Here is a 26,328-nt window from a genome sequence, read left to right on the forward strand (position 1 = left end):
ATCACTCTTCTTGAAAATGCTACCTTTCTCTGACACATAGTTGACTCCCCCCCTCATTCCAATTAGTAATAACAATCACTGATTAGTAATAACAATTGTCACCATGGCTTTATATCCTTTACGAAGAGGCACATTGAATTCTCCTATTAAAAATGGATATGTACTATTTTTATACGGCTATCCAAATTAAAACTGATGAATTTTAATAATATGTAGCCACTATGGAAATTGGAATTTAATCTCAAAGTAAAAGCACTTAGAAAGTTGCCATGTGGTTTAGACTACACACATTGTCTTAATAGTTCTGTTCTTAAAAAGGTATAAGAATGTTATTCAATTTACTATGGAGATACAAAATTACAATAATTACAGTATTTTTTTGCTTTGAGTCTGTGGAGAGGACAGGAAAAATAAAACCACAGGATGCCGCCTTAACTGTGTGTTTAAAAGAGTAGCCGCTAGATGACGCCTTGATTCTGTTCATCGCTTTTTTTTTCCATGCTGATGTCTGAACCTGAAGTCCTGAAATTCTTTCTTTAGAAAATCTGACTGGGAAAGAATGCTCTTCACATATTTTTAAACAATAATTTTGAAGGACTTTTACTGAAATAAATAAAATTATTTCTATTTTCACTGCTTCTTTTAATTCCAGCTGGTTTTGGGATGGTTTTTGTTTTTTGGGTTCCTCCCCCCCACCCCCAGCAATTTTCTTCTATTGTATTGATAATTTATTTGTCTTCGACAAGCCCCCTTTCAAAAAGAGTTTTTGTTAATTTTTTTGTGTTCATGTCCCTCTGCTTCACAACTGTAACTTAAAAGTAGAAGCAGCTCAGGATAGTGTCCTTTACACTGCTTACTAACAGATATTCAGCATGTGTGGATAAATGCTTGTATAAATGTATTCATTTGGTACACATTTTTCCTTACCAGGAGGGTGTGGGGGAATAAACTGTGCTTTTGTAAAGCATTTTAATACTGGCATAGCTGTATCCATTTTATGATATGTACTCATACATTTCTAAAAATTATCACTGATCCTAGTACTGACATCTTTATATCCATAAATAATTCCTGTGTGGACCAGACTAGAGAGAGACTGAAATCTTATATTTAACCAGAGATCAAGGCTAGCATTGTAGTTCCCATTCCTCATGTATGTAGCCTGTGATATACCAGCAGGTCACCACAGTATAACAAATGAACATGGGTCAGCTGCTCCACAGTAAACTGTGTGCATGTTTCTACCTGGTAGTTTCTTGCCATTTATCTTAGGAGAATCACAACAGCCTCCCTTTCAATGAAAGATGGAGAATTTCCTCGTTTTTGGTTAAGCAGTACTTCAGTGTAGATATATGCGGTTGGACAGTTGTACGTGAGCAGTTCCTGGCATCAGGATGACCAACAGGAACTATTTCCTTTGTGATCATCTTTTTTTTTTTGTGTGCCAAAAGGCTGCACTAGGCCATCCTGTACAAAACACTATAACAGAACTTGTATGATAGGTCATTGCCATGTTCCTGTGCATACTTGGCTGTTTTGCTGACAAAATCCAGCCTCATTAGATGGATTTGTAACTGGAGAAGATGCTATCTACTGTTTGAAAGTTTCAAATTATTTAAAAATAGACTTTAACAAAAATGCTATCTGATTTTTTATGTCAGCTGTTTCAGGACAACTGATGAATATTGTTATCAAAGAAATTAGTGATGGATTTGAGGGGTTTCTCAGAGATGGGACTCAGAAGACTGGCTCTGACTACAAACAGAAGCTGGGAGTTTATATAAAGTAACACTGGGAGCCAGTGTTATTTTTCAACAGTATTTTTGGTGATTGTATGTTGGCTGAAAGAATTCTGTTGTTTGGGAAGCTAGATTTGATTTGGAAAAGACAAAAACTGGGCTTTACTTGCTTACATCAGATTTGTATTTATACTTTTAGTGACAAAATAAAGTTTCTGGCAATAAGCCTTTGCAGTGTAGACCAGACTTTTTAGGCAATTTTTCTATGCTGAAGATGATAGTATAAGAAAAAATACATGCTTATTGATTATTTATTTTATTAAAAATTTTGTTATATAAATTATTAAAAATAATCACTAAATTAAAACGTCTGTCTTCAGAGAAGATGCTGCAAATTCTTCTGTGGCTTCAAGTAACTTCATAAAGGGCCATGGAGCATATTAGCATTAAGTATTTAAGGAAGCTTATCTATATCATACATTAGATAGGACAGGCATGCTGTACTTGGCAGCTCATTTCACCATGCAGTGATGTGGTTACAATCTTACACATTAAGGAGAGCTATATAAATCAAGATTTATTTTTTACCCCCTCTCTAGTACTGCCAGATAAGACCTGGCATTGAACTAGATTCAGAAGTTCTCATATTGAATCCTCTCCCTCCTAAAGATGTTCTCTGGCATCTTTTTAAATACATAATCGTTATAACACAGGGGGAAAAAAAGGTTATAAAAGCACCAGGCTACCTTTATGCTCTTCAGTCGGTGGAGATTAATTACTGCTGATGCAGGTGACAGGAAAGGATAGGAGTAGTAATGGTTTTCATTACCAAAACTTAATGGAGTGGTCAGGAAAAAAGAAGTTGTAATCTTTCAACAATCTGAGACCAATTGATTGAAATGTTTCCATATTTTGTTCTCTAGCTCAAGTGGAATCCAGAAAACAATTAAAACATGCACCCCAAATGCTCCAGCATTGATCTAATATTTGAGAAAATGATTTGGACTGTAAATTTCTTAAGGTGAAACTGACTGTTTTGTGTGAGTTGATATACATATGTGACTGCAGAATTATATCCAGACTGTATATATTTAGAAGTCTTGATTATTACTATAGTTCATAATCTAGGCAAAGGAATACATACATTTTAAATATTTTGCAGGTCCCTATTTTTATGTTGTTACATAGTTGTTATATCCAATAGATTTATTCTGATGAAAGGATTTTGATCTGTGTCTACTTCCATTAGGAAACAAATTTGCAGTGAGAGGTGAATTTTTTAATTTTAATTCACCCTTTTTTAACCTTATTCCAAGGTGCCAAAGTATTTTCTACTTTTCTTTGGAAGATTCCTAATATGTTCTTGGTCTCATTTTATTTAAATCACTTTCACTAGGATAGCCATAGAGTTCTTTCATATACTTTATAAATAAAAACATATATCTGAGAGGTCTTTATATGTTTTTATGCACAGCCTTGCTTATAGTTTGTTTATATTGACACCTGATCTACAGTAAGTCAAACAGATTTTTTCTTTATTTATGACTTTGGGAAGGATTGACTTTCTTCTTTGAAACAAAAGACAAACATAAACTGTATCAACAAATATAGAGATTTATCCTTGTGAAAAAACAGGTTATGAAAATCAGTAAACCCAAGTCTGAGCCCAAGGACCATAATCCTTATCACCTTGCACTTCATGCTGTGTCAATGGAACATTACAGAGGTTTAAACTACTCTACTAAAATATGTTCTGTAATTCCTTTGAGTTAATGTGTTCCATGGAAAGAGTTCAGCCAGATGGTAGGAGATTAACTCATGATAAGTATTACCTTCTTGTAGTACTGCATTGCCCTGCTAGAATCTCATAGTGCGCAGGTACAACACAAGCGAAGTGAGGTGAGTCAGGTAGGAAGAGGTAGCCAAAACAGTCTGATAACCCTATTGCTGTAAGCAGATGTATCTGGAAGTCCAAATCAGGGCAAGGCCTGAAGCTCTCTAGACTTCCATTGGGGACCACACTGGATCCTGCAGCCCAACGGCCAACAGTTGATTAATTCCTGCCACTGTGATTTAGTCACAGTCAACGTTCATTTTGTTCTGCTGCAGAATGACTATGCAGTCAGCATGTCAGTAGAAAATCTGGTTCTGCTTCCCTTTTTAAATGGCACAAGTTCACTAAAACAGAAATAGTTCAATTATGATCATACAAAGCCCTTTTCTGGAAAACAGTTATTTTCCTTTAGTGACTTTTGATGTGCTAACATTTTAACTAAGTGTTGGTGTTTTCTGTGTATTCAGTTTATACCATCAAGGAAAACAATTTGCTGTAATGCTACTCAAGGCACCCATTAGCAGCAAACAGCAATCTGTGTTTTTAGAGAACCAAGGCTGTTATTTCACAAAGGAAGCCATTCAACTCTGCCTTAATCCTCTAACCAGTAATGCTCATCTTCCAGGTGTTATTCCTGACTGTTTTACTGATATCGGCTTCTCAAAAATGTTTAGAAAATGAGAGTCTAATTTAGATTAAGTTGTTGGTGATTTATTAAAAAAAATATAATGTGATATATATTTATGTAGATAAATGTAAATTCTCAAGTATTTTTTTGAGATAACAGAAAAAATCGCCATATGTCACATGCTTTTATTTTTACATGCATGTTTTGAACTGCTAAGTGAAAAGAAAAATGCTTAACTTGAACTGTTTTTAAACATTCAGGAAGTTGATTGCATTCTTTTGCTGCTGAATCTTTGAAGCAGATATCAATAACAATGAATAGTAATACCCTTTTTTCTGACACTGATACTTTGAATGCATTAAATTCTGCAGCTGCAGAGTCTATAGTCTGTGTTATCAGTAGATGTGTATGAACTGACTCAGAATCTGATCTGGCTGAACAGAATAAATGACTCCACAGAAGGGCTCTGACTTAAGCAGAACTACTTGCAAAACTAGCTCCAATCTACAGTTAGAGGCCCTTATAATTATTTCAAATGTTGATATTTAATTAAAAAGATATAAAGAAAAGATAAAATTATATATTTTGAGAATATACTAATGGCTCACTTGTCATGCCAACTGAATTTTATTAATACTTCATTCACTCAATAGCCTTTCTCTGAACAAGACAGTATGTATGAACATGGAGTATGGTATCTTTCAATCAATGAATGAACGTGTTGAAAAGACATACTAAAGTATTCAGCTGGGTGTTAGGACTACTGCATTGGATGGCATGTTTGAAGAGCATTGCTTTAGTCTGGCCACCAGAATATTTAAGCAATCTTTGGCTTTAGGACACCTCCAGGAAAAACATATACTTATTCTTTAGTTATTAAAGTTCTTTTTCCCTACATGCATGTATGAAGAAATGAGCAAATTTTGAAAAAACGAGTGATCAGATACTGGAGATAGATAGCCAGAAAAAGAAAAACCACAGAATTGAATAAGTAGCAAAAATATTAATATTAAAAGCTAGTCAATAGAAAAAGCACTACTGTGGCCAGCAGAACTACTGAAGCTTGGTTTCCTATGGATTTTGTCTCATGGTTGAATTCATTGGCATCAAGATATGAACTCCAGCTGAAGGTTTTCCATGGTTACAGGCATTTATCATGTTTTTATCCTGAGTCATTTTTCTGGGACTTGGTAAACATGAGTTCACCCTGTAGCCTGTCTTTTACTGAAGGCATTCTATCTGGTCATTAATTTTCATGTAAAATTGTAGTACCATTATATCTTAGGGAGTCTTTATCCTTTGTTAGATTTGGTTGGCCAATCTACACTGGGCAACTGGTTCAAAAAATGTAGGGGTGTGGCCAAACAAATATTATGGACACCTATGCTTCATTTTCTTAACAAATGAGGCTACTGAACTCCTCTCCCCCACATGTAAATGCATGTTTGTGTAAAGATGCATATGTATAAATCCAAAAGTGAATGAAATAGAGGTAACAGAAAAAAAAACAATCAAGAAACTATAGGAAAATAATTGACTTTGGGTGCAGTGATGAAAGGCAGCAAAATGCACTGCATATTAAAAACAGTTCAAAGGAATGCCTTTTCCAGCTTTCACAGGGAAATACTCTATCTGACTTGCATGCCATGGTTTAATTCTGAAGTTGTAACTAAGCTTTCCAGAAAAGCCTTTGTGAAGAGCTTATCTGATTTTCAGAAAGCCTTTCTATGACAGACCATTACCTAAACTAAAACCAGCAGGAGTCCAAAGTATAGCAACATGGAAACAAGTGAAGAGAATTTCTAGTGGCTCTTAAGGCTTGTTTCTGGGTCTTAGTAAACATGAGTTTATGCTGTAGCCTTTCTCTTATTGCACTAACCATCTTTCACCCCATAAAAGCAGTAAGAATATAGTATCTTTGAGATCTTCCAGACAGTATTTTTGTCAGCTATTACTGCAGGTACAATGAAAGACTCAGCTTGATTTGCTGATGGAAGAAAGTGGATACTATGGTTGGACCATAGAGACTCCACAACCTCATCTGCCAGCCTCTTCCAGTCCTTTATTATCTTCTGAGTGCAGAGGGGTCGCCTAATGTCCACCTGAAGTTTCCATGCTGCAATTTAAATCTGTTACTTCTTGTCCTGTCTTTCTTTTCCCGTCTTTGGGTATGGATGATAGTGTGCCCTCATTCCTTTAGCAGAGACCTTTCATATTTGTGTTCTTACACCAAATGGATTCTCTGTTTGCTGTCACATAAGGCAAAGATCCTAATCTTTTCATGGATTCATCCACCTCTAGGAACTCTGGAATATGTACTGTCATCTTTGCATTTCCATTTGTATTTAATGATGACTGAAGCACTGCAGTGTGAGTTATAATTAAAGCAAGTGTGATATTTAGAGAATAACTGACAAAATTTTTGCAGCTATTGAAAAGCTTGTCTGGTTAATTTTATTTTAAATCTCATTTTCACAAAATGATTTCTTCTAATCTTCACCATCTGCGTAACAAGTGTAATCAGCAAGCTGAAATTAAAATATCTACAACCTTTGCCCTTCAAATCTATCACAAATTAAACCCGAAAAGAATGTGTTCTAGTGGCAAAAAAATCTTCTGCAGAAATCCCTTCTGTTAATCTCTCCCTACTAAGGCAAAATATGTACCCCTGCTTAAAAAGAATACAAATAAATGTAATTAAACAACTTTTTTTGTGAAATTTTATTTGTCTTCATCAGATCTTGAAGTACATGCTGATTTAGAAACCTCAGACTTTTTGCCAGATGGCAGTGGAGTAGACATCTTTTACAAGCAGCAAATCAGCAAAGCGCATAGGATATTCTTGGAAAATCTGAAAGCCATTCTGTGCCTACAGTACCTAGGTGACCCTTCAGAGCTTAATAGAAAGATAGCATCTTAGGAACTAGCCAAAGAACATAATTGGTAGGAACATTTGCAACATTATTCTACAGCATTTGTCTGCAGTGGTACTTCTTCTTGTAACAGTTGATAAGAAAATGCTAGTTGACTTTTAGGGAGAAAATTGGCTCAATGCAGAGGATTTTTAGAAATTCCACCATAAACATTTCTTACACATACCTTTGTCATTGTTATTTGAAAAGTCCAGTCACAGGTAATGGCACTGACTCTTTGTCCAGTACTGTACTCACTAGGAAGTGCTTTTGTTATAGTACAGGCTTTTCTGTTTTCTGCATTGGAGGGTTGCTGGTAAATTCCCTTCCTGTTAGCTGTATTTGAGTAATATTCTCCATGAGGAAAAGAATCAATGCAAAGGTAATCCTTCAAAACAGCTGAGACAGCACTGCATACCAGAGGGCTGAAAAAATGTGAATGAACACTCTCTGATTTACCAGTGAGGTCTGTTCCTCCAGTGCAAGTATTTAATCTGCTGACAGGAGATAAGGGACTTTGTACAGCTCAGAGACCAACCTAACATCATACATATTATACAAACAAGTATACCTTTGGAAGTAATTATAATGCAAAATATTGAATATCTCCTTTGTCTCCAGTTCCATGCATACAGTAGTAAAGGATGCTGCAAATCCTTGCATTTCAGTGTGTACAGGAAGAAGATGTTGTTTTGGAGCATAAAAAACCTTGCACATCTTCTCACTCCCTGTTAAAATGTCATAAATTTTCATTTCCAAAATTGGCAAAAAAATAGCATCAGATCTAGTTTTCTCCTGATCAAAGTCTACTCAGGTACCAAATTGCCTACTTCATTTACTTCTCAAACATATCCATTAGATAAAACTAGTAAGAATAATGAGAAATCAGTTGAAGAATGCTTGCTTTCTATCTTCAAACTCATAATTTTTGAATTAGCAATAATTCTTTGTGATATATGAAAGCTTTTCCTTTGTTTTATGATTTGATGTGAAGTTATGAAACCCTGGACTGTGCAGGTTTACTCCTGGCAAGAGCCAGCTATGAGAAATGTCACTTATTAAAACATGCACATTTTGTTTCCTTGTGATCACTTTGTTCTGATAACATTTTGAAAGCTTAATGAACTGTGGTACTTCTTATCCTAGTAACTAGCAGAGATTAGAAATACGAATTAAATATATTTCTACTGGAAAGTCCAGATCAAGGCTGAATAAGAAAAAAAAAAAAGTTAACCAACTCCAAGTACAGTTTCTCCTATGCGAATTAACATTAGAACATTGCTTAGCTGACGTACGTAGGAAGTTTGGTACCAGGTCAACTTATATCAGGAGAAACAAAGTCAAATTCATAAAAACATTCCTACATATGCACTTAAATGGCCATGGTCATGTAAGTGTTAGTGACACATTAATCAGACTTGGGTTTTTGCAGATGTAACCCTGTTTTTAGCTGGGAGACTGTCTCACTCCTTTCCTATTCTGAGCTATTGACAGTGAGTAGGCTAAGCAGCAGGTGGGGGTGAGGAGAAAGCATATGTTCCTTCATTTCTGCAGTTTTTTTTCACATCTCTTCTCTAACTCTCTACCACTGATCTATTTAGTGAATTTCTACTCCTCCAATACTGAACAGAAGATGGGGGCCTATGGAGAAGAGGGAATTGAATAATGATAAAGTTTATGTGACAGTTTATATATCTGCAAGGCAAGGTTGTAGGAAAGACAGTATATTTTATTAGAATAATTCATATAGTTGGGAAAGAACAGATGAACTTTTGGTATAAAAGCCCTTCTTCAGTTCTGTGGAATGTGTGCACACATTTTGTTGAATAATTTCAGCTGAAGTAGTGCTCACCATCCATGGTTAACTTAAACTTGCCTTTAGCAAAGAACATGAATTCTTTTGAAAAACCATAAATAAAACTAAGAAGAGTTGTATGGAAATTACTTTTCTTTTCAAAGTCTCTGAAAGGCAGGTATAAGGTGAAGACTGCAGCATGCTGGGTTCTCTTTTTGCACAGGGTACATGCAGTCTGTGTATACTCCAGTTTTCCTCTTATAGCCATAAGTATGCCTTAGTTTTCACATCATAGAGCAACTCTTGAATGGAGAGTTTGCTTCAAACAGTGGATTTCTCCACTGGGATTATCAGTAGGATGGCAGTTCCAACTGGAGGTTAGCAGCATTGTCAGTGATCCATGTTAGGACTGTATTAAGGAGCTACAGCATTTCACATTGGCCATGAGTCATTTATCAGGTGATAACTACTAGCAGTTGCAGACCTGGGCCAAATTCAAATGAATAACCTAGATGTGAAATGCCATGTATTGTGTTCAGTGAGCCATTCTGTTGCCTGAAACCATGGACTTAGTGATCCAGGACTAAATTAAATAGAAACAGTCCAATGAATGTCCAATTTTACTCAGTCATCCAAATATATTATGATATTATAGCACTATGGAGAGATATACTGTGGTTGAGATAATTGTGACTGTTAATTTTCAGCCTTGTGGCTAAAGGACATTCCTCTGGAAATTATTACAAAGATGTAGGAAAGCATTATTTGAAAGACAATTACTTTTATTTAATTCTAGGCTGAAAAGCAGAGGAATTTATGATGTTTGTAACTGGTGTTATTTCTATAAAATGTGTTTATTTCCATAAACAGGCACAAAATACTTTCACATAGCAGTGTCAAAGAATTATTACAAATTTAGCTTCATTCTTCTTTTTAGACAAAACATAACAGCATAGTAGTGTGATGAAGATCTGGGTGGCTTTCTGGTCACATTTATTTTTTCTTCTTAAATGTCTGATGACACACCTGGTCTTCACATGTCAGTTCCTACAGTATTAAAATAACTAGTAAGTACACAGTGGTACAAGTTGTATTTTGCATACACAGAAGATCCCACCAGAAATTACTACAACTGAGCCACTGCATTAAAAAGGGATGTTTATGAGAAAGGGAACAAAAAGAATAGTGTATTATATGTAACCAAACAGCAGGCACACACCACATGTTGCAGTAATTAGATTTTGGCATTTGAATTGAGCTCTAAGAAGAATAAACATGAAAAATGCAAAAAAGTTGCTCTTTAATGCAAGGTTTTTTCATGCTCTGTTTTTAAAACAATATACTCTAATAGTTTATAATTCATGTTACCTCATAATTAATGAGAAGCAATGAAACAAGGAAATAATAATAATAAAAAAGGAGGATGCTTTAAAAAGATGACATTTGCTTCAGAGATACACCCAGCCATTTTTCAGAGGCCAGAACAATACACCATTTTCACCCAGTGTTGCAGCTAACCTCTTAAAGGTCAGGATACCTGCACATTGCAATACAGTCAGTTTGGTTAAGTCTTCTGATTAACTGGTGTTCCTGTGCCAAATAAGAAATTGAAGTGAGCTGAAGCTGCCTTTTTGGCCAGCAATTGGCCAAACCCACAATAGAGTTTCTGGAGACTGTTCTAAGAAACTGCCTGTTCTCTTTGTTTCTACCAGTCTTAGCCTCAATCCTGGTGTGAGCACGCAGAAACTTTGTTAGGTCAGTTTTTGAATATGTGTTAAAATAGATTTGTAATTTACTAGGCAATTCGCTTTTAGTTAAGTGGCAGATAGTGTTTTTTAATTCATCACTGACCTTTCAAGCATACAGACTTGAGGCAATGTGGTTGGCTATACTAACTATCTGCAGGGTAAACTTGTGAAGGAGTAGTTATCTAGATGCAAACCATGAGATAGAACAATGAGCTCTCCTCCATAATCTTTCTGTAGCCACCTATTGCACCATCCAACATGATCACACCCATTTCTTGATCACTCTCCCAAGGAACTCTGGAATTATTATCATTATGTATCTATTATTTTGAAATCTTTCTGGACTTCACTGATTACTTGTTTCCTGTACAGGCTCTGCTGGCCTTTCTTGGACTCACCTAATTTACCTTTGGGCTCCAGCTTTGGGCTCAGATGTATGAATGTTTTGACTATTTTATTGTACTAGCACAAAGTAATTGCAGTGTAGGTTGTTTGCAGGATCCTCTTGAGTATCCAGAGATTTCTGATCTGTATTGCAGCATAGGATGCTAAAATTTTACAGTGCTTCTTTCAGAACAATAAATAGTATTTTTCTTGCAATCTGTCCCATACTACCTTCTTTTTTCTACCAGTGATTATATAAGAATGAGATAATGTTAGAAGTGGAATGTAACAAGAAGGGTTAATAGCTGGAGGGCAGTGGACCACAGCAAAAAAAAACACTGCAGGGTTATGACTTAATTGGGAACAGGTGGAAAGAAATTGAGCATTCCTGAATTGTAGCAGAGGGGGGGATTTCCTTAGAGTTCAGAGATCAGAGCTGTCTAAATAAAGACCATTCTAACTAGAGCAAGTAACAAACCCTTTGAAATGGAAGATCGTACTCTGTTACGGCCTCCGCTCTGTGTTCTATCTTTGTCTAGCAGCCCTTACCAGATGCAGTATGTCTCCTTCAATCCAGTGCTTCCAGCCCCTGTTTTTCTTTTCACCATTCTGAACACATACCAGTTTGTCACCATCCCAGGTCACTAGAGTCTGCATGAATCAGATAATTAACTCAGATATGTTAATAAGAATTTTATGAATACATGAAAATAATCTCAATCAAACAATGAAAAGACACAATTACAGTTGCTTCCTATCATTCCTCATCTTCCTCCTAAAACCCCCCAAATCATCCATTCAACCCAAACCCAAATGCATTCAGGATGACAACAGCATTTTGATGTGAAGCTTTTATGGTCGTTTATTGTAATTTCCATGTATTTCTTCACATACATGAATATAAAGTGTTCATACCAACTAGTGAATTGCTGAGTGAATTAAAAGACACTTGGCCAATGTATGCAAACTGTATTTTTCTCTTCTTGATGTTTTAAGCCACTAATAAAAAGATTGTAAAGTTTCATGAGTGAAGACCTGGGGGCTTTTACCAACTATTGCAGTGCCAACACCTTCTCTAGCTCTGCATAAAATAACAAGAGGAAGTGTATGTTAATATCATATCATACAATAAAGTTATTTAACTATTTTCATGCACTTTCACAAAAGACCTTTAAAGAGATATGATCATAAGCTGGACAACGTGCTGTAGCTGATTGTGCTTGAGCAGAGGGCTGGACTAGATGATCTCAAGAGGCCCCTTCCATCCTCAACCATTTCATGATTTGATGTGATTCAGTCTATCACTAATAAACAGGGTGTTGGGTATGCTGATTCTTGTCCAGGAGCAGCATGACCATATCTGTAAGCAAATGTTCTCTTTACAGGCTAAATTCTTTACTCAGATATGCTTGAGTACATTCAAAGCAACTTTGTTTTAATTGTTCTGGATTTGAACCATTGTACTTTAGGGAGACATTTAACCATGTATCATAGGCAAATCCTCATCAGAGACCAGTTACAGTCAGTGGAAGTTCAGTTATTAAAAAGCTCCAAGACTATTGGGAGCTTAATTCATTTTCTAGTTCAGCACTGGATGATTTATTTCTCTTATGAGGGAGCTTTCTATTAATAATGAGACAAAACTCATTCCATTTCAGTTAACCTCTTCCTTATTTACAGAATTTTTAAGCTACATGCTCTTTAAATTATCCATGCCCTCTTTACATTTAAATGTTGCCTAACAGTTTTATTGCCTTCATCTAACTTCAATGTATTTGAGGCACTGTTTTGTTAATAAAATGACTGGAAAATTCTTTTAGAGCAGTCCAGAGGATAATGGCACAACATGGTTCCTTTTTCCTTCTCCTCGTTAGAAACAATATTATTTGTTAATAATATTAGGCAAAAATGATTAAATCGGGTAGGGTTATAATTGTACAAGCTATGTTTCCTTCCTTCCTTCCTTCCTTCCTTCCAAATAATTGGTAATGAAGAGGAGAGTCTGCAAATGCACAGAAAGGCAATGGCTTTGATAGTTGTAAAGAGCGCTAGAGGAGCATTAGTCCATGGATTTAAGGAGTGATGCAACTAATGAGTCCTTAGATCCTTAGTAATGCCTTCAACTGATCTAAAGAGATGTGGGAGCAATGTTTTAAAGGAATAAAATCTATCGTAGGAATATGTCCCACTCAGTGCTCACTGGAGAAAGTGATAGGAAGAAAATTTAGGGACGGGGATATTCAGAATGCTGGGAAAAAAATGAGTCTTGTTATTTGATGGCATGCAGTGCTATGAATGATAAATAATTTGGAAGAAGTCACAGGAATTACACTGCGCAAAGTTAGTTTGTGAATGAAAAGTGATCCATAGTGAATAAACAATGTCTTCTGTTAAATTTGTGCCACTCCAGTGAAGGATGATGTAAGTTCAAATGTAAACATGTCCTTTATGCTGCCAATTTCCTGTGTCAATTGCCAAAACAAAACGGGTTTTGTTGACAGTGAGCTTTGATCTCAGCTTCTCAGAGTTTGGCAACAAGTTCTGAAACCTTGTTTATTGAGAAGATACTGATGGGAAAGACAGCATGTGTCTGGAGAAGAGCAAGAGAGCTGAGAGCTGACAGTTGATATGGGTAGATTCCGTGAATGATGACAAAGGCAGGTGATACAAGATAAGCAAGACTCTGAAGGGGACAGTCAATGGAAATTTAAGATCTACTAGCCTTTCTACCTTTGAAAATCTTGCTTAAGCATGTTAGGGGTGAGAACAGTGAAACAGAAGCAGTATTGATACAGAAGCTTGAAGCTGAATTCAGTAAGTAAATTCAATTAGCGCTAGTACGTGTTGTTTTCCTCACTGACTTCTCTGATACAGCCTTGTTTGAGTGCCTCACAGGAAGACTTTGTTGACTCTGTTGTAGGAGGCAGGGCATGGGCTAACACACAATATGGTCTTTCATTCAAACATTATTTGTCCATGTATCTCACTGAAAGGTGTCTGAACATATGTCCAGTTTTCTGGGGGAATTTTGAACTTGGGTTACTTCTATAATCCTTAAGTTATTAAAGCATGTACTTCTGGGCCTCCTTGCCTGTCTACCACTGCCAGTAGGCTGCCACCCAGATCAGTGGTAGCTTTGGCTCACATTTTTTTCTTGTCCCTTCCCAAACCTCCCTTAAGGTTAATAGCTGAGTGAAGGTTTATTTTTAAGTGTCCAGCTGTTAAAATGTCCAACCGAGGCTGAGGCAGGTTCAGTGGACACCTAGTGAACCTAGCCATTCAGAACTAGAGAATTTATGTTGACACAGGGAAAGTCCTAAATTCAAAGGGATGATTTTGCAGTTTCATTAAGGAAGATACACAAGTAAAAATATGGTTTTGCCACTTTCTAAATACATAAAGGTGTATCATAGAAAAGCTGGGAAAATCCCCTAGTAGAAAACCATGTAATTAATGAATGTCCTCACATATCTGAGTAACCATCCAGATTTGCTTTTATAATAAATGCTTGTAGCAGGAAAGAAAACTGTCTTGAGATGCAAATTATTTCTACTTTATAAAAATCCTCTGGTATCTGCAAAATATTGGGTTGTTTTTTTCATGTATTCAGCTAATTTTTGGAACTGCTCAGTCCTGTGCTGACTGTAGTATAAACAGATACCAGGTATCAGTTTTTTACCTTTACCACTCGGTTATCCAGTCCTGTGGTATGTTCTTCAAACTCGACTCCTACAGTGAAATTCAGTTCATAGTTTCTGAAAGTACTGAGTGTTTTTGTTTTAAAATTATCTCCATCTTGAATAATCTCCTTTGTTTGTTTCAAGTGTTTTGCAATCTTACGAGTCGCAAAATCAATACCTGCCAAAAAACCAAAAAGAGCATCATAATGAAAATTCCAATATTTTTTACCAAAAATAAAAAACCCACAGCACTTATATTTACATATAACAAAAAAATACATTCTGTGTGCAATGTAGCTCCACAAATGATGCTTTTACCTGTAACATTTTGCAAAGAAAAAGATAATTTCAAATAAAAATAATGTTGTGTTTGCAAGTAGACTTTCAGTTTGGGGATCTTCCACTAATTATAAATATATTTGTTAACAGGATATCTGTGGGAATGTTGTGAGCAGAGTTACAACATACAACCAGTTGTGAATAGACGCTGGTGTGTTAAATCACCCAAATTTTCATTCTTTGTAGAGAATGTGAAATAACAGGGGTTATTAATACTGACATTGACTTTTTGGCCTCACTCACACAGGAAGCTGTGGGATGCCAGCAGTGTTATTATCTTATGCCTGGAAGCCATTCCCTTTGCTGAGCATGCAGTGTAAATCATGTAGCTCTTAGGCGTGAGGGTACTGGTATATGTCCTGCAAGATTACAAATGCTGGCCACCCCAAAAGCAGGATCTCAGAATAATATTTCTCTTCAGAAAATAAGCACATTAGGATGAGTATGTACTAAGGGGATTTTGGCATCTTACTTTTATAATGAACCTATAATCTGTGGAAGTATACTAGGGGTTAATTAATTAATTAAAAAAAATTATACTAATGAATAAAAAAGAAACAAATAAAAGCCTGACATCCATTACTGTTAGACAGAAGAAACAGAAGAAAAAAGTACTTTAAATGTTAAAGGAGACAAATTCAAAGTCAAAAGTCAAAAAAAGTATCAAAAGTACAGCACTTGACAGTTCCTGTTTAATATTCTGTCAACATTTTATGGAGTACTGATCTCCTTAACATCCTTATTTTGTTCATGATGAAGACTAACATTGTAATGTAAACAACCGCTTGCAACTGAATGCATTGAAAGTTACCAAAAGCAGAATATATATTACTATGATGACAGTTTGCCCCAGACAATCCACCTAATGCCAGCTGCATTACCATCTGCAATAAATATTTCTGACCAGCTGGCAGTGAATCTTATTATGGTGCTATATGCAAATGAAATAATCTCACATGCTTCTGCAAGAGAGTGAAAAATGGGTTTGGTTTGTTAGCCATCCTTTAGTGGTTTTGCATGTGAGTTAATCATTGTCAGCTCAGCGATGCCACACACTAATGGAGCCCTTTTTCTTTTGGTAGTTTCATTATACTACTCGTGAAGTACTAATCGAATTGAGTAAGAGGATTGGCTTGAAAAAAATTGTGACTTTTTAACATGAGGAATAATATTCTTGGTCAGTATTTATATTCAAGACTTCTTGGGTATATTTTATCTGCTATGGTGGATTAAAAGTAACTCTGGGTCTGATTTATAGCCAGGTAATATAAAATTTAGTTCCCTCTGAGGAAAAAAAAATGTCTAGACTTCTAAAGAAATGCTATTTCTGACTAATATATTAGTCTTGTAGCTCCTGGAGAAAAATTGGGGGACGTTTTATTAAAGCATGGTTTTCATAACTGCATTTTGAACAATACAAGCACTAAAAATGATGTATTGCTCTATTATAGTAGATTAAAATACTTTGTAACATGTTTATGATAAAATCAAAGTTTCTGGCTTAAAGGGCAAAACTATTCTTTAATTAAAGTATAGAAATGTGTATGCATTAGTTAAAAGGATAGATGAATTTTAAAATCCAAAACCTCAGTGTGGTTTGAACCTGAGCACTTTAATTCTTAAATCACATATAAAATTGTGAGAAACAGAAGAGTACCTTTTCACCCTTTCCATGTAGTTTCTTTCCATTCTGAGAATCACCTATAGCTATATGCATCTTTGCATTGTTTTTGGTGTGTTTTTTCTTTTTCTAATTCATTGGCAATTTTTAATTAATATAACTTATAGTATATATGTGCATGTATACATAAAAAATCATTATGTACTCATGAAAGGCCAGATCCAGACAGCTGGTGCAAACAGCTCCTTCATCCCAACCTGTTGCTGGCATTCTTATTGGGAAAGTAGATTGAAAATTTTGTCACAAAATTCAGTGAACACCTCTCTAATACAGTCTGCCCAGGGTAGGCAATGAGTCAAAGTATTTCCCAGGAAAAATACATCTGTATTGCATTCCTTATTCTAACACATTCTTCCTCTTGCTTTGTTTCAGGGTATTGAGTGGGTCAAGTTCCTTTGTTCTCATGAACTGTTACTCTCTTTTTCTAAGCAAGCTTCCCAGTATTGGATGACTATAGTCCAGACCCCATTGTAGGCTGAATCCATCCATTTTTCTCCCAGTTTCCACTGGGATATATAAGATCAGAAAGGCATCAAAAATGCACTTGATTTAATAATAACAAAGTCATAATTAATCCACTGACTGAAACGGTTCTAAAGATTGCCACCAAGATGCAATGGGGAAGTGCTATAGACCATTTCATGGTAGCATAAGCTGGTACAAAAAGAAATATAAAATTGGAAAATGAATTACTGATTGTAAAAGGATCAGGATACAAGAATGATAATAATTAAAGTTTAGTTTAAAGCTGATATAATATTTGTATTATGACAGTTAGATATTAAATTCTTTTTGAATTTGAGTGAACATCACAGTTTAAATACTACAGTGGGTAAATTAAAACTGAAATAAATACATGTTATTAGCAGCAGACATCCTTTTCTATGACATTTTTCCTGAATTTTATGGCAAATGCAAGTGAAATGTTACAGCTCAACTGAAATAAACAATATAAGAATCTCATCCAATGATACCCTAGAAGGGAAGAAAAAACCAACAATGACATGGCCACTACAACCAAATGAAAAAATATCACCGTAATTACAAATCCTTTTGGAAAGGAAATATGTACACCACAAGTGTTTAATTTGCATCCTAAAAAATAAGGAAGGAATAAACCTGAAAAGTAAAGAGATTTTTCCCAAGATAATTATTAAAAATAGAATTATCGAATATGATTAAATCTATCATTATAAAGCAAGGTAGAACTAGAGTAGGCTGACCATCATGACTGGTGTTAGAATAACACCCTGCAAAAGAAGGTCAGGTCTTGGAGCAAGGAGCTGAGACAGGACTGATGCAGAGCCAAAGCAGAGAAAACTAGGCTAGAGGCAAGAGTTTAGGTAAGACCAGAAGCTGAGGCAGGCAGTGAAAGAAGCCTAAGGTAGATGAAGACAGTCTCGACTAGTCAATTTGTGACAACCAGGATTTGACTTAAGTATCATCCAGACCATCAGACCCCATGGCTCCCTTGCATTTGGCATATTTAATGCTGAAATCACATTTCAGTTGCATATAAACTATTAATTATTGGCATAATTGCCAAACCACAGCACTCAAATCACTTCAGTTAGTGTGTATCTTTCTCCTAAAATTCATTATATTGTCTTAACCATTATTATTTTTTTAAATATTTTTTTGTACCTTGCAGGTGTATGTGTATAGTATTTACAGACTTCCCTAAAGTTACTGAGCTTTTCTCTTTAAATGCAAAGGCTAAAAACTACAAATAGTGAAACTTGCCTTTCTCTCTTAAAAGAGTTGCAGCTTTGAGGAAATTATAACTGTTTTCCATTGTTGTTGAATAATGATAAGAGTTTATTTTTATGTGTTTATGGGTATTTCTTCTCTTTTGATCTGAACAGATAAATAAATTAGCATTAAGATTCCTTGATGAGAGTAAAACTAGTAGAAAATCATTAAGAGCATCAAATTTTTCATCTCAATTAAGGATTTTGTGTTAGTTATCCTTAAACCAGTCACTAGTGTAGACATTGAGAATTACCTGAAAATTGTTAGATTTCATTACTTGATTACCTTCCTTGTGTTAGACTTTTCTTCCTAACAAACACATTTTCTTAGCTTGTGAAAGATGGATATACAGTGTATGCATTGATTTTGAACCACTGCATAATTTTTATAACTACATCCTTACAAGTAAATGTTTTGGAATCTGAGCAATCAAGTTCTTTAGATGTCCATTAACTTGTCTTAACACCTTTTGAAGAAAGCACAAGAAGCCACAAGTCTGATCTTGTCTTCTGATGAAAAGTGCAAGGTACTTTGACCTGAAAAAAGTCTTGTTTATTAGCATCGCTCTTACAGTGGTGTCAGCTACTGTATAAAGGCAGAGAAGTAAGAAGAACAAATGCGGAACAGAAGATAGAAATCAATGACCACCAGATAGAAAGCAATGAAGCATCTGGGGATGAGAAGTGCATAGACCCAGTCGGGCCCCTGAGGGCTATCAATTGTAAGCATAAAAATAAAATACACGTTTGATGTTTGCCACGTGCTAATTTATGATTCAGAGCCAGACAGACTCCTCCAATCTAAGTTAAATTAACCAACTCTAATGACTGCTTTTCTTCTCTAAGTTTTATAGACATCACGTGTGGTAAGGAAATAACTGTCCTTTATGCCCTTCGTCTGTGATATAGTACAGCTAGGAGAAGATTCTCGATTCTAAAGATTACACTTCTCATGCATGTATAAATTGAACTCCACTCCGTTTTTTTTTTTTTGTGATTTTTGGAATGCAGCTACATTACCGCAGTGGTGGAAAGGTGATAACTATTCTTTCAATGCCAATCCAGAGTGTTCTGAAGACGTTATTGAGAAATGTTGATGTCTTCTATTATTTCTTCTTTCCAGCAAATTAAAGATCTACATCTCTGCTAACCTAAGTAGAGGAAAGATTTCCTGCACACTATTTGCATAATCATAATGACCTGGAGCAAAAAATTTATGCCTTTTATAAGAACAAAAATGCTTGAAAGACAATTTATATTGAAAATAATATCTGCAGCAAAAGAAGGCATTTCTCTCACAAAATTATCTCCAGTCATTACAAAAATTGAGTATGTCAGTGGGGGAAAAAGTAAATCTACAAAAAACATAAACTTGATCTTGATATGAACAGACAAGGATATTGCTTGCATTATCAGTTTACAGTTGTTAACAGTGTTGTAGTATTCTAGCATCTACAAAGAGTATGCTTAATATCCTATACAATGGATGCACCAACTGTAGCTATCGGGCTTCTAAAGATATAAAGAGGCTAACAAACTAGTAAATGAAAGTTGCCTAAAGAGCAGAACATCTCTTTTTGCATGTACACTTATTTTGTTGTCATGAATGATGGTTGTAGACAAATGAAATTAAGCTCAGTTAACCATGTAAACATATGTTTAAGAAATCCTGTGACCTACTTGCTATATAAGGATGCATCCCACAAAAATTGTCAGAAATACCTGCCCATTTATTTTTATATGCATTTAAAGGCTTTTATTGCCTTTACCATGCAACTCTGGTACGTATAATTTGTACTAGTTCAGAGCACTAATTACGTACTAAACACTATTGTTGCTTTAGTGATATATAATATCTTACTCCTCTTTAACAGAGCCAACCAGATTATGCCTTGACTGTTACAGTAAGTATATACCAGGAATAAAATAGAACTTCTGTGTCTGAAAGCTTTTTTTTTCTTTCCTTTCAGTCTGTATATGTTTTTTCATTTATCTGAATAAAAAGTAATATCTTTGGCTACAAGTAGTCTCTTGCTTATATACTTAGATCATTGTAATTAGAACTACATTGCAATTACTTGATTTTTAATGTGATTGGCAGAAACCCTTATGCCACAATGCACATTATACAAATAGTGTCATTACTTTTTAGAAGGATTTTAAACTGAAACACTTGATCTTTATCTCTATATAGTTAATATTTTTTAATTTACCTAAAGCGACCATGTAGTTTTCAAAGTTTTCATTGGCTTCCATTTCCCACGTCCCATTGTAATCAGCAGGCATGGTGGCAGGAGCTTAAAACCAACTTCAGATCAAAAGGTGAAGCTGGAAACAGGATCTGCTAAGAAAATGTTTTATAAACCTTTTCATATCTTTTTTAATAAGGTTTATGGTTTTCTAGATAATATAGTTTAAGGTTCAGAGTGATAACCCTAGAAAACTTCTCCTTCATTAACAAAGTTCAGTTGAACTGCTGGCAGACAAGGAAGACTTTCTGAAATATGTAGCGATACAGGATATGATTTTACAGTGACCTTTGTAATGAACTACTAGCTATTACAGGATAATTTTGAAATACATTGAACACAGCGTTAACTTGTACAGTCCAGTTAAAGTTTCCAAGGTGAATTCTCTTTTTCAGTTCCTTTCTATGTGTCACATTTTCCAATGAAGGCCCAGTCTTACAGAGCTGACACACCCAGAACTCGCATTTAAAATTGGTGGAAGTTTTCAATGTGCAATAAATGCAAGGCAGGGCAGAAAAGGGAATATTTCTGTTGAAAAAAAATTTGTTTTCCTTTGATTTTAAAAATACCTGTATACCAATAGCTGCACTTATACCAACTGCACTTCCATATTTTTGTTTTAATTTAACAGCAAGTTTAGCAAATGTAAAGTAGATCAAAATCAATCATAATTAGTATCAATCCTACCCTAAAAATGATTTTTTAAGTACTCGGAAACATAGCAGTTTGTGTTAGGTAATTTTCATCTAGCAGCATTACATTGCTGTGGAGAAAAGCACAGATTTCAGTTGTGCAAATAAACACTTTCAGAATGCATCTGAATGGAGTATTTGCAGAACTTTGTTGGAATTTAAAGTAAGCACTAAAAGCAAATTAATATAAGTTAAGGTTTTAAATTCTCTGGCTTTAATGAGTCAAGTTAACTTACAGATGGCTCTACAGATAGAATAATTTAAGTGATCAGGAGTCCAAAACACCTTGCTTTTGTTTCTCTTTTCTACTTTTTTTTCTTTTAATGGGAATATTAAAAATACTACTGGAAAATTGTTAAGGTCTAGAACTCCAACTCAGAAATAAGTAAATTGAAGAGTTACTGATCTTATAATGTCTTCTGTATGCTTTTTCTGTGTTGAAGTTTAATGTAAAATTCCACAACTACTGAAAAATTATAGAGGGATTAATAAAGAAAACAGCAAAAGAAGTTGAGAGTTTCTGGGAGCTGAGTTTTTAAAGTGCCTTTGCATGTTACTTAAGGAGTTAATTTAAAAGAAGGAAAAGAAGTATCTTAATCTATACTTACAAGAGATATGAAGAGGGTTTTCAATGAGACATCAGACAAAGGCTTAAGGAACTGCAGTGACTGAAATTTGAAGTTAGGCGAATTCCTATGTTGAATGCACATAGGAAGATATCTGCATTGTTAAAGGTAGGATATCTTGTTTGTCTGTAGACCAGTTTACCCAGGGAAATCAATAGTCACTGTTTGAAATCTTTTAATAGGCAGAGGGTGTCTTTCTCAAAATGCTTCATTTCAAGCACAATTTATTGGGCTGAACACATCTACTTATGTCTTTGCTTCCACTATTAGAATTTCTAGATGAAACACTATGAATGATGTCATGTTGAAAGTGAAATTTGTGCTTAAAACTTTGTTCCGTGGTGATAGTATGTAATAGGTCTGATTTTACTTATCTTTGCATAGTGACTTTCTTAGCCTCCCATTACATGAACACTAATAAATAAATTATTAATATCTATATGTTTTATGTATGTACTAAAAGATCCTATAAAAACAAGAAAAAGGAAAGGTTATTGTTCCCAAGCCAACCACTCAGAACCACTCAAAATCAGCTGTGTAAGCAACATCAGTTTCCTTGTTCACATGCTTTAAGTGCATTACCTCACTGTTTTTCCAACTGGAAGTTATTCAATGTACTAAAGGGTACTCAGTGTTTTACCTCTCCAAATGCCTAGTGATGGATTTATGAGAGATGAATCAGTCTGAATGTCTACAATCATCTGCTAAAATCAAAGCATATGCTAGAAGCTCATGGTGAGGAAGTTTATATGCTCATTGATTTTAGTTCTGAGGTAGTTTGCTTCCTATATAACAGTAATTTTGGTAAAATGTGGAAGTGACTGAAGAATATCATGTGATGATCAACAATTAATGCCCATTAAGAACTAATAAAGAAATAGATGGTTCCATTGCTGTATATATGCAAAGCTTAGGCACATCCTGAGAAAATTAATTTTGAGATGAGAAAATCCTCTACATATGAGGCCCTTATTATTTAACAACATACACATATAATTATACAGGTTTTCACAATGTTGTTTTGTTTATGCCCATCCCTTATTATTTGATGAAATAACTTTTTTTTTCAGTGTGTGTATTATGTAAACTCCATATTAGAAATTCTCTAAGTATATGCTTATCCACCAGCCTGAAATAGCTCTTGTGATACTTTTCAGGTAAACATGCAACTAGGAGGTTTACAGACACTAGATTTAACTAATCAAATAACTGCCTAAGTAGGGAATTAATAAAACATGAAATACTGACTTGTCAGAGTTCTGTGATGCTTCATGAGCTTTTAAAGAACATTCTGTTCAGGTCCACAAAGAGAATTTTCAGTTTATGAATCAATATCTTGATAGGCAGTAAAACTTCTACCACACTCAAATGCCTGCCTAAATCATACAGAGCCAAGAGACAGTACAGATGCTGTTAACACAATTTTTCAAAAAGCCCTATGTGGATAACTGTAACTCTGGAGATCACTGATACACTGTAGCCTCAGCATTCTCTGGCATCTGTGTTTCTAGTTACACTGACCTGCTTCTTGTCACATTTCAGCTTTAAAATATTGATGACTTATCCGCTTCAAATCTTAGAAATTATTCTATTTGCTCTGTGTTTATTGTGTATATACTACTTACATAGAGAAAAACTCTCAAAATGGCAAAACAGTATTTCCTTCCTCTGCCATGAGAGTCTGGGAAAATGAAGAAAAGGTGCCCTTTCCTAATTGTCATGGCTGTTTCATTCTCAGCATCCTTTCCTTGCAAGACCACCAGTAAAATCACTAGGGATGCCATGTATAGCGCATATTGAACCCTGGGAACTGGGGGAGGGAAGCATCTTCTTCAGGTTTTCCAATATCTATGTTAAAAACCAAAGCTCTGAGCTCATAGCTTGTGTGTCAGGTTTCAACCCAGACATAAGTTTTATGGCTGAGTAGTAAGACCTTGGAAATAAAGTCAAGTCATGAAAAATCAAAAGATTTTTGTAAGACCCTAAGTAACTTTGTCAGTCTTCATTTGTGTGTGAAGAAACAAAGATGGCTTTTCTTGCCACTGTCCTACAAATCAATATTGATTAGTGGCAGTTTGAAACAAAATATCTCATAAAAAGAGATGAGACTGACAAGATTGAAAAGCGAGGCCTTAATGTATCCGTGGAAGCTACTTCTAACCCTTGCCTCCAGTTCCTCTCACTGTATCTGAGACCTGCCCAGAAGAGAAATCCTGTATGGGTAGCTGAACAAAGTTCATCCTTCTTGCTATTTGGAAGAGCTGGTAGTGCACTCTACTTGGGAAAGATTATGCTGTAAAGCACTGGTAGGAGCACTGTATAAAGAACAGAGCTACTGGTCAAACATTTTTTTTCTGTAAACCTTTGGGCATGGTATTTTGAAGAGACAGTAGCATGCTTCCTACTCTATTTTTGCCTCATTTCATTTTAATTTCAAATTTATCAAGTATGCATATATGACACAGGAAAAAATGCCTTGTACTCCTCCAATCAGCCCCTACACTCCTCCTGCTTGACAGCTGGGACTTTTGCCTATAGTTGTTTGGTTGTTGTTTAACACATAGAAATATGGCAAGCTGCGTAAGTTGTTCTTAGCAACTGAATTCCCCTGAAGGATTCAGACAGAAGCAGCATGGTCACAGACACCTGTTATTATTTTTAACTTTTTAGCACATGCATACTCACTAGGTACATTTTTATTTTTAAGAAAATTAATCATTTGAAATGTATTCAGCGATGGCTGCTACTGCAAAAACTGTCTGAGGTGCTATCTCACCAGGCTTGGGGCTCTGTTCAGCACAAACATTAGTAGTCATGTTGTGACAACTAAAAGTAAGTTGGAGGGAGGCAATCCGCTTCTTGTCAGTATGTAAGATGGCTTGCAGGCCTTGGGGATTCAGCTGGGTCATCAGCTACTGGGCAGAGAATTTACTAAGAAGTGGCAGGAGCAGTAGGTGAGACGTACAGCAGGAAGGTGGTATTTGTGAAATGAGCTCAGCAAACTGTTTTATTGCCCAGATGGTAATGGTTGCCCTCCCCCAATATCAAATGGCACTAAACTACCTTGAATATCCCTAGCTTTAATTTTCTTGCCAGGCCAGATACAACTAAGTATAACCAAGCCTAGCTCGGTGTCTTGGAGTTAGGGTTTTGGCTTCAGACTCTTAAAACTTGCTTGCTTGTTCAGGTCTGGACCCTACAGAGAAGGAATGGAAATCTGGCTGGTTGCACATATAGTTGCTGGCTAAACACTGGGTTTTTAATGTCAGTTCTTAGCTGATCATGCCAAAACAGAAGTCTGCAGGAACAAACTTTTTATTGACACCTAAAAGAAGGGAATTGTGAATGTGAATTCCTTCATTCACAGCTCAGTAGAGGAACATGTCTGACATCTTGTTGACCGAAGAGCAGGGACAGGTTGCAAATGCTGTGGTAGGGTCAGGACATACACATATCTTGCAGTTATGCCAGTTTGGCACATTTTGTGTTTACCTTTAATTTAACAAAAATGCACAAAAATATGTTCGTAATTACTCTTTTAGAAATAAAATAATTGGCTTTCTGCCATTGGATATTTTTTCTTTTTATTGATTAATGACTGTCTCATCTTCAGTCGTTCTTATCTTTGTCTGCTTTTGCTGATGGAGTTGAATGCAGGTGTTACAAACACTTTATTAATTAGAAACCCTTCTCCTCTTTAACTAAGGACAACTAAGGACTTTGGCTTAGCTTTTAGAGCAGGGGTCCTCAAACTACGGCCTGTGGGCCGGACACGGCCCCCCAGGGTCCTCAATCTGGCCCCCGGTATTTACAGACACCCCCTGCCCCCCCCCCCCCCCCCCCCCCCCCCCCGCCCCACTCCCCCCGCCGGGGGTTGGGGGGGGAAACCAAGCAGCCGCAGATGACTTCCTGCCACTTAATCCTGTTTAAAAGCCCCCTGTTTAAAAAGTTGGAGGACCCCTGTCTTACAGACTTCATAATGTCACTAGTGATCATGTTACTGAATCTGATAATAATAAAAAAATCATCCAGTGGACCCTATTTGTTTAAGAACACGCTTTTATTAAAGTGGTTTGCATTCTGAAAAATAATGCTGTTGAGAAATAATAGCCAATGGACAAAGCTGATGATGAATTCCAAAAGAAATTTGGTATACTGGATTTATTAATTCCTTAATTCTCCTGAGCACTTATTCAATGATCTTTATCTACAGGCTTCAAGGAAGCAGGTAAAAATCATTAGCCTTTGTAAAATCAGAAAAACTTTGTGA

General features: G+C 35.7%; 1 protein-coding gene across 1 annotated transcript; it reads right to left on the reverse strand.

Moving 5' to 3' along the window:
- Positions 1-9,596: 9,596 nt before the first annotated feature.
- Positions 9,597-20,834, reverse strand: RBP2 (retinol binding protein 2). Its single transcript, XM_005441656.2, has 4 exons — positions 20,705-20,834; positions 14,720-14,898; positions 11,590-11,691; positions 9,597-9,955 (listed from the first exon to the last, which is right to left on the reverse strand). Exons 1-4 carry the CDS (start codon positions 20,775-20,777, stop codon positions 9,902-9,904), a joined length of 408 nt encoding a protein of 135 aa, XP_005441713.1. The 5' UTR covers positions 20,778-20,834; the 3' UTR covers positions 9,597-9,901.
- Positions 20,835-26,328: the final 5,494 nt, after the last annotated feature.

The sequence above is a fragment of the Falco cherrug genome, chromosome 11 (assembly GCF_023634085.1).
Source record: "Falco cherrug isolate bFalChe1 chromosome 11, bFalChe1.pri, whole genome shotgun sequence".
Taxonomy (NCBI): Eukaryota; Metazoa; Chordata; class Aves; order Falconiformes; family Falconidae; genus Falco; species Falco cherrug.

Bases quoted from the DNA above. Each gene is read 5' to 3' on its own strand.
- RBP2 (XM_005441656.2), bottom strand. From the start codon at position 20,777: ATGCCTGCTGATTACAATGGGACGTGGGAAATGGAAGCCAATGAAAAC. The intron at 14,899-20,704 runs GTAAATTAAAAA...GTTTTTTGGCAG, and splicing joins AAACTACATGGTCGCTTTAG to GTATTGATTTTGCGACTCGT. The intron at 9,956-11,589 runs GTAAGGGCTGCT...TTAATACTGTAG, and splicing joins AAGGAGACATACTGCATCTG to GAACTGACATGTGAAGACCA.